This window comes from Podarcis erhardii (genome assembly GCF_964252035.2).
Source record: "Podarcis erhardii genome assembly, chromosome: 9".
NCBI classification, from domain to species: Eukaryota; Metazoa; Chordata; class Lepidosauria; order Squamata; family Lacertidae; genus Podarcis; species Podarcis erhardii.
This window is the reverse complement of record NC_138512.1, coordinates 2,746,883-2,754,365: the sequence shown is the minus strand read 5'-3', so window position 1 is coordinate 2,754,365 and position 7,483 is coordinate 2,746,883. Positions and strand designations below refer to the sequence as shown.

At 40.4% G+C, this 7,483-nt stretch overlaps 1 protein-coding gene across 7 annotated transcripts in view; it reads right to left on the bottom strand.

Annotated features, from left to right (window-relative positions):
• Positions 1-1,919: 1,919 nt before the first annotated feature.
• ABLIM2 (actin binding LIM protein family member 2) overlaps positions 1,920-7,483 on the bottom strand; it is a 55,458-nt gene continuing 49,894 nt past the window's right edge. For 6 of the 7 annotated variants that reach the window (XR_014160225.1, XR_014160226.1, XR_014160227.1 and 3 more), the window contains 4 exons: positions 5,379-5,433; positions 3,425-3,490; positions 3,203-3,283; positions 1,920-2,547 (listed from right to left, as the gene is read on the bottom strand). Coding sequence is in view for 1 of the 7 variants with exons in the window: in XM_081876295.1 (XP_081732421.1) it covers positions 2,434-2,547; positions 3,203-3,283; positions 3,483-3,490; positions 5,379-5,433 (258 nt within the window). In the remaining 6 variants the exon portion in view is untranslated. The remainder of the gene's footprint in view (positions 2,548-3,202; positions 3,284-3,424; positions 3,491-5,378; positions 5,434-7,483) is intronic. The other variant, XM_081876295.1, reaches the window with a different exon arrangement.

The window sequence follows — 7,483 nt, the reverse complement described above, 5'->3', positions numbered from 1 at the left end:
CTCCCTACTGCATTTTCCTTCCTGCTGTCCCTGGCAGCTCATACAGACCTCTACATTTCTCTGCATCATCAAGCCTGCTCGTGTGGCCCTCGGCAGAGCAAAGCCAGTGTGGGTGTCCTGGCTAGCATGATAGAAGCATGTTGCTCACTGGAAGGTCTTGGGCCAGTCACCATGACTCCAACCTGCGCAGGGTTCCTGTGAGGATGTAGACTGCCTTGCTGAATTCCTTGGAGGCAAGGCTGAGATAAATGTTACCTATTCAATGTGTGTTTGTAGTGATAGAAAGCAAGAGCTTAGATATGTTTTGGGACGCCACTTGACAAGAGAGAGGATACCACAAATTTCCCCCTTGTGGTGTATAAAATGAATATAAATAAATTAAACTACCAAACTACCGGTAACAATCATCTGCATCCAGGTCAGAAACCATATATGTACAGTACATGTAGGAGACGATCTGGAAAGGGAGTGTATTTCTTACTATGCTGTTTGCCCATCTGACCGCTTGCAGATGCCTAAGCTCCCAACTATTTTAAGTTTAAAAAGCAAAACAGCAGCCATTTCATGTAGAGTTATTTTGCTCTCTGAGATGAGCAAACTTCTATCAAGTTTTTTCAATTAGTGGCTTGAATATTAATAGGTATGGTCCAGAAGTAATCTGTAGCAGAATGAGGGCAATTCGCTGTTGAAACAAAATACAAATGGCATGCTAACAAGGGGCTAAAACTCCCATTGTAAACATAGTAAAAAAACCTGATGACCCACAGGATTACAGTGGCACCTCGGGTTACATACGCTTCAGGTTACATGCACTTCAGGTTACAGACTCCGCTAACCCAGAAATATTACCTCTGGTTAAGAACTTTGCTTCAGGATGAGAACAGAAATTGTGCTCCAGTGGCGCAGTGGTAGCAGGAGGCCCCATTAGCTAAAGTGGTGCTTCAGGTTAAGAACAGACCTCTGGAACGAATTAAGTACTTAACCCGAGGTACCACTGTAGTTCATTTATTAAAAAATCATATTAGACCAAAACCTTTATGAAGCCAACGAAAATGTCACAAAATATTGTGCAAGCTTCCAACATCTCCAAAATGCTTCATCCGGTTAGGCCAGAGGTTTTCAACCTTTTTTGAGTCCATGGCTCCCTTGACCAACTATCATTCTTTCTCAAGGCACCCCAGGGTGCCACGGCACACTGGTTGAAAACCACTGGGTTAGGCAGTAAGCAAAGCTGGAGGTGAGGAATTTGCTGGTAGGTATAACCAGATGTGACTGCATCTGGTGAGAATCTTAAGACAGAGAAGAGGAAGCTGACTAACCCAGGATATCATGGCAGAAGTTTCTTTGCACAGGTGCATGCAAACACAGACAAATGGTTCTATATTATTGATAGATTTTTTTTTTAATGACGCCACATGTGAACTGAATTTTCTATTTACTTCTCTCTATAGCAGCACCTCCTTAAGAGAGGTGAACAGTGGAGTAACAAACCATATAACATGTGAGTTACAAAACAATATTTTTAATATGGACAACCACTGTGTGCATAGAATCAATATTAGTTACACATTCTTTGTATGTGAAATGTAGAAAAAATAGAAATACAGTCAGAATTGCACAGCCTTATGACACACAAGAATTTACGCATTTTTGTGATGTGAAAGTTGAATTACTACATGATCTCCAGCTGGGTAAACCCAAAGTAGTTAGAACTTTGTCCCACTGAAATAAATGGTTCAGGCATTTTAAATCAAGTACTTCATCTAAAATAGGTTGCATGTTGAACTGTGAATGGTACTCTGAACACATGTACATCACAATCTGTCTTTACTAAAATAAAAGATGGATAGCTATTTTTCATTTGCTACTTTACATGTGGAACAGTAGATTGTATTTAAGTGAGAGAATGAGACTTAAAGTGCTTTATTATAGGTTTGCTTTTATTCCTAAAAAGATGTCACACACAAACATTGGCAAGAGTGACTTTCTGACATGCTTTTCTTTGGCCTTTATCACATTTGCTTCAAAGTAGCACATTTTTTACCCTCTTGGGGAAGTTTTTTCATCAGCATATTTTGATTTTGTACAGGTTTTGCTCACTAGTGCAAAATGTAGAAACAAAACAGTAGCCGATTTTTTTGTCAAAACTACACATTTCCTTCTTATTTAAAATTACTTTTTTTTTTGCAACAGGCAACAGCTAAAGCAATCATTAATTTAAAGCAAGGCTTGTTATATACTTTTGAAGACCCAGTAGCTACTGAGATATTCCTCTGGGTCATGCAAATGCCATGTTTTCTCTCTCTCCCATTTTCTGTCCCTACCCCTAACACAATGAAGCTAGACAAAGGGTCAACAGCAGGTGCAGATGATAAGCTGTGGCAAGAGTGCAGTTTGTTTTCATTAAGCACATTTCAGTTTGTCTACGGGAGGCTAGAAAAGCAGAGCTTTTTTCTTTAGCTCATTTCTTTTCCAAAGTGCAAGTCGTTCAAATTGTTCAATGCTCATTTCGAAGACTTCCTGGAACTGTTCAGGGGACAGGTGACGCTTGAAGAAGAAAAGAAAGAAAAAGCAGTAAAAAAAATCCTTACTTTTATGCATGTATTGTGCTAGAAATAAAAATGTGAAGTTTTGAATCAAATTCACAACATATTTCAGAAACCATTAGCCCCAAAATCATACATTAAAATGTCAAAGAAAATACTTCTCTATTAAATTTGTATTGCATCTTTCTGCCCACAGCACTCAAAGTAACCAACAATCAGAATGAAAATACAGTAAGCCATAAAAAGACAAAGCAAGTAAACAGAAGGACAGGTAGATACCAATCAGGATCAGAAAATAAAATAATAAAACACCAAGTGTGGAGGCTCAAAGCCTGTCCATGGCCTCCATTACCCCATGGTATTTGGAACAGGAAAATACTTACCAAGTGTTCCTGTTCCACATGACTTATGGAGGATATTCTAGACCGCTTAGGAGAAGACCCCTTCCCTTAATCCAGAGGCAGGGACAACTTTGGTTGCTCCAGAAGGGGAGGAACCTCTTTCCCTAACCCAACTAGAAGAGTCCTTCAACTCTGGATCTAGCAATCACTAACTTGCTACTTTCTGTGCCACTCACCTTCCAAATGCCACATCTGCTCAGGAAATTCCAACACATACAATTTAAAAATAAATAAATAAGTAAATGCATTCCTTACCTCCAGCCTAGTTCTGTCTACATCCTTTGGTAGCTTCACTCGAACTCTGTTTGTTACAATAAGTGTTTCATATGGATAGACCTAATGCAAAGAGAAAGTGTGACACTAGAAAGATGCATCCCTTGTGGAAATTTTTAAAAATGCAAATGGAACATATTTGTATCTATATTTGATGTATTTGATTTCAAAAGGACTAAAGGAGAAAAAAGGAATATACTGAACCTTGTTAAGAAGGGCTGATTCTCAACATTCTCTAAGTGTTGTCAACAGCAACCCTTACCTTGTATTCTGCAAGAGACAGGGGGGAAAAACGCAGGTTAGAGCAGAACTGGCTGTTGCTTATATACTACATTTTGAGAACTGGTTCAAGTATTATTTCTGTGGGAGATTTTAGCAGTCAAACGTAACAATGCATATATGCTAGTTAGTATATGAAGGGGTTAAGGACCACAGATTTCTAGATCACTAGAGTAGGCTCAGTGATGTCACGCCCCCTCCTTGTCCTGAGAGCGAAGGCTTGTTTCCTGTTCCTATTTCTCTCCCTCCATCCCTCTCACACTGCAAGCAATGGAGGCAGACATGCCTCAAGTTAGCTCTCTGCCTCAGACATGTGTCAGCGGCTGCTTTGCTGCATTTTTCTACCCAAGAACATTTTCCTGTATTTTATTGCTGTTGCATAAAGAAAAAGTGTGTGGCTGTGACCTTGGATTAAGCAAGTAAAGCATTTTTAAACTTACTTCAGAGTGTGGTCTATTTCACGGAGGAGGGTAGAAGAGGTTGAATAGCCTATTCCTATGTTTCATTAATTTGCCTAATGATAAGATTTAAACTCTGCTACCGAGGCTCTTTATGTACTAGTCCCGTTGTTTTTAAAAGTAGGCACTAGCTGTTTTTCGTTTGTTAGCTAACCCACACGTGGGTCCGCAGAGTATTAAATATATCCTCTTCCCTACACCCATCAACTTCTCCCTGTCGACAGTTTACTGTGTAGAGTCAGACCACGTAGAAGCTGCAAGCTCCAAAATACAGTGGCCAAGTTACCAGCTGGGGTTCCCCTCAGATCACACATAACCCCAACCCCTGTTTTGAAACAGTTGTACTGGTCAAGACGCTCATGTTGGTGTTTAAGGCCCTGAATGTCATAGGCCCCAAATACCTGAAATATTGCGTCCTTCCCAAGGACCCCTCAGGTGTTAAGATTGGCAGAGGGGGGCCTTTTGGTGATCTGCCATGCTCAGAAGCTTAGGTGGCAGTGGCAGTCTCTGTGGCAGACCCTAAACTGTGGAACTCCCTCCTCTTCTTTATGCAATACTCATTGAATGCGAAAGACTCGTGAGATGGTTTTGTGATTATGTTTTAAACTTTTTTTAAAAAAAAAAATTGTTTTAGTTGTTGTAACCTACCCTGGGACCTTAGGGTGAAAGGCAAGTAATAAGATGATGATGATGATGATGATGATGATGATATAGCGCTCCTTATCATATGCATCAACAAGTAATATATATTTAGTGCAGGCACTTCATATAACAACACTAACATATCCTTAATGGCTGTTATGTTGGCATGTTTTGTACAAATGGGAAAGGGTGGGCTCAAACACATTCAGTATTACCACCTAGAAGAGGGGGTTTGTGTGATGCTCACATGATGGCCCTAATGCCTGATCCAGTAGTTTTCAACCTTTTAGACCTGGGACTGGGTTTTAGCTGAAGAAGTAATTTGGAGACCCACTTCCTCATTTTTAGCTTTCATCTGTGTGTCCGTTGGGTCAGACTGCAATTCAGTAGCAGGTCCCAACCCACCAGCTGAAAATCAGTGAAATCTCAACCATCCCTGAGGTTGTGAAATCACTATAGCTGCACACTCCACTGACCTCTCTGACCCAAACATTAAGATTATTCGTCGTAAAAGCAATTATGCTGGTAATTTGATGCTAAGTTTGCAACTCCTGCACTGATGCAAATGCATTAAATATGAAATCCATTCTACATTGTGCAAAGCAGCCTGAAGTTTGATTGTTATTAGTGGTATGCAGAGAGAGTTCTGAGGTTGCCAATTGCTCAGTTCTGGTGAGTGCCTGAAGGTTATGCAGTCTTAGCACAACTCATACAGAGAACAGCGGTTTGGGATCCCTCCCTCTTTTGAAAGGCAGAAATGGGAGAGTTTTGGGATATACCTCTCTTTCCCCAAGTAGAATCCTGGTCAGTGTCATAGTGGGCCATATCTGCAGCCTAGGACAGAAAGAAAAACGGTGTTTTGTAAATTAATTCAATAAATAATAAAGTATAATGCAGAAAAATGCCATCTATAGCATGCACTCTTTAATATAACACTTTACCTGTGATGGGAATGTGACAAATCAGCTGCAACATGCAAATGGATATGGATATGGTGAAACTTTTTGAAGTGGTCTATAAATATCTATAACCACCATAAAAACAATAGCGATTTTACTAAAGCCAATTTTTAGTTTGGAATTCTTTAGGCATACGAATTATCGTGTAGCTTTATTACTGAAACTAGGTGTGGTTCAAACCTTGTATTTGAAGGTGCTGTCTTTTCTTGTTTGTTTCTTTTTCTTTTTTTTCTTTTTTTTTTCTTGACAACGGTTGTGTGAAATATCTCTAGCAATTCTGTCCAAAGGGGCCTGTCATTAATTATTTCACTGAAGTAACAAAGCTATCAGGTTGCATCTTATACACACTTAGCTAAGAGTAAGTCCCACTGAGCTTAAAAGGGCTTAATTCTAAGTAGTCATAAATATGATTACACTGTTAATCATCTTACTGAAGTAATGCTCCATTATTTACTTTTATTAATGTCAAGCTCACATTTAAGATAATGCAATTCATTTCACTTTCTCGTTTTATTTTTACATTTAGCTTGAAGGAGAGCCTATTCTAATGTTTTCTCATAAGTACAGGCAACCTCCGATTTGCGAGGGGGTTGCGTTCCAGGTCACTGTGTGTGACGGTGGAGCGCACATAAGCTTGCGCTGCCCCGTTATGCTCCCGCCCCCTTTTCCGGTCACACAGTCAGACGTCAAACGGTTGCTGCCTGTAATTCTGCTTAAGAATTTTAGTGGGGTGATTATTTTCCTTCCTTTAAAGAAACAATGTCAAATTTACATATTATGCATCATGATAAATGCATTCATCAGATTTAAAGTGTCTCTATGTTCTTAAAAAAGAAAATAATCAGCCATGGTGGTACCACGTCAAATGGGGAGGGCTGTTTAACCCTTTCCCCCAAGTTGAGAGAGAAACAGAGAAAGGAGTAGTGGGAGAATACATCTGTTTGGAGATAGCCTTAAAGAGGAACAGAAGTCTATGGAGCTGGTAGCCAAAAATATTTACCCACAGAAAAAAATCAACTGAGTGCCATACAGAAGTAAAAATCACATTTCCCACCTGAGGACAGCTCTGAAAGTTGTGATCAAGCCACCTGACAGCTGGCCCTTTCTGCAAAAGCAGATCCAGGGCCTCTCCAGACACATGTCTTATTGCAGGCATATGCAACAACAAACATTTTTAATGCAGATTTGTACTGATTTCCCCTCCTGATACATAAATGTTCTTCAATACTCTTGCAACTTTGAACTGTGCTGTCCTCCTTTGACTCCTCCCCATAGTTGTCAACTTTTCCCTTTTCTTGCGAGGAATCCTATTCGGAATAAGGGAATTTCCCTTAAAAAAGGGAAACGTTGACAGCTATGCTCCTCCCAGGCCACTGTTTACGTTCCCTCCATGTTCCCACCACTGCCTTTTCCAGCAGTGGACCCTCACCCTGCTCACACAAGCAAAGCCACTGGAACTGGAAAAAAGATCAGGCCTGCAGGAATTTTGTCTCCTTCCCCACACTTTTTATTTAAGCACAGAATGTTTGCGCTGTGCCACCGTGCCAGCACTATACTCTCACTCTTAACAGGCTGTGATTGCTGTGCTCAGTTTCACAAAAATGTCATCACCAGGAAGCGTATGTGTGAGTGGCTTCACTGAAGAACTGACTTCAATTTGGCACATTGCCGTGGTGGCAAAGGGCATCAAAGGTGACAGTAAAAAAACAACAACAGGAATATTTCTAGTGTGGAACTTTTGAGGCATTGCTACTTTTGGCATGTGACCATCCTAAAAGTTTTAGAGTCATAAATGAACTTGAATGCTAGAGCACATTTGAGCACTGCCAGGAACACAAAGAATCCTGAATACACAATTTTAAAAAGAAGTCTAGAGCCCCTGCCCCCCCATCAACTGTCAGTTGGCCCAACCCACGCCTTCAAGG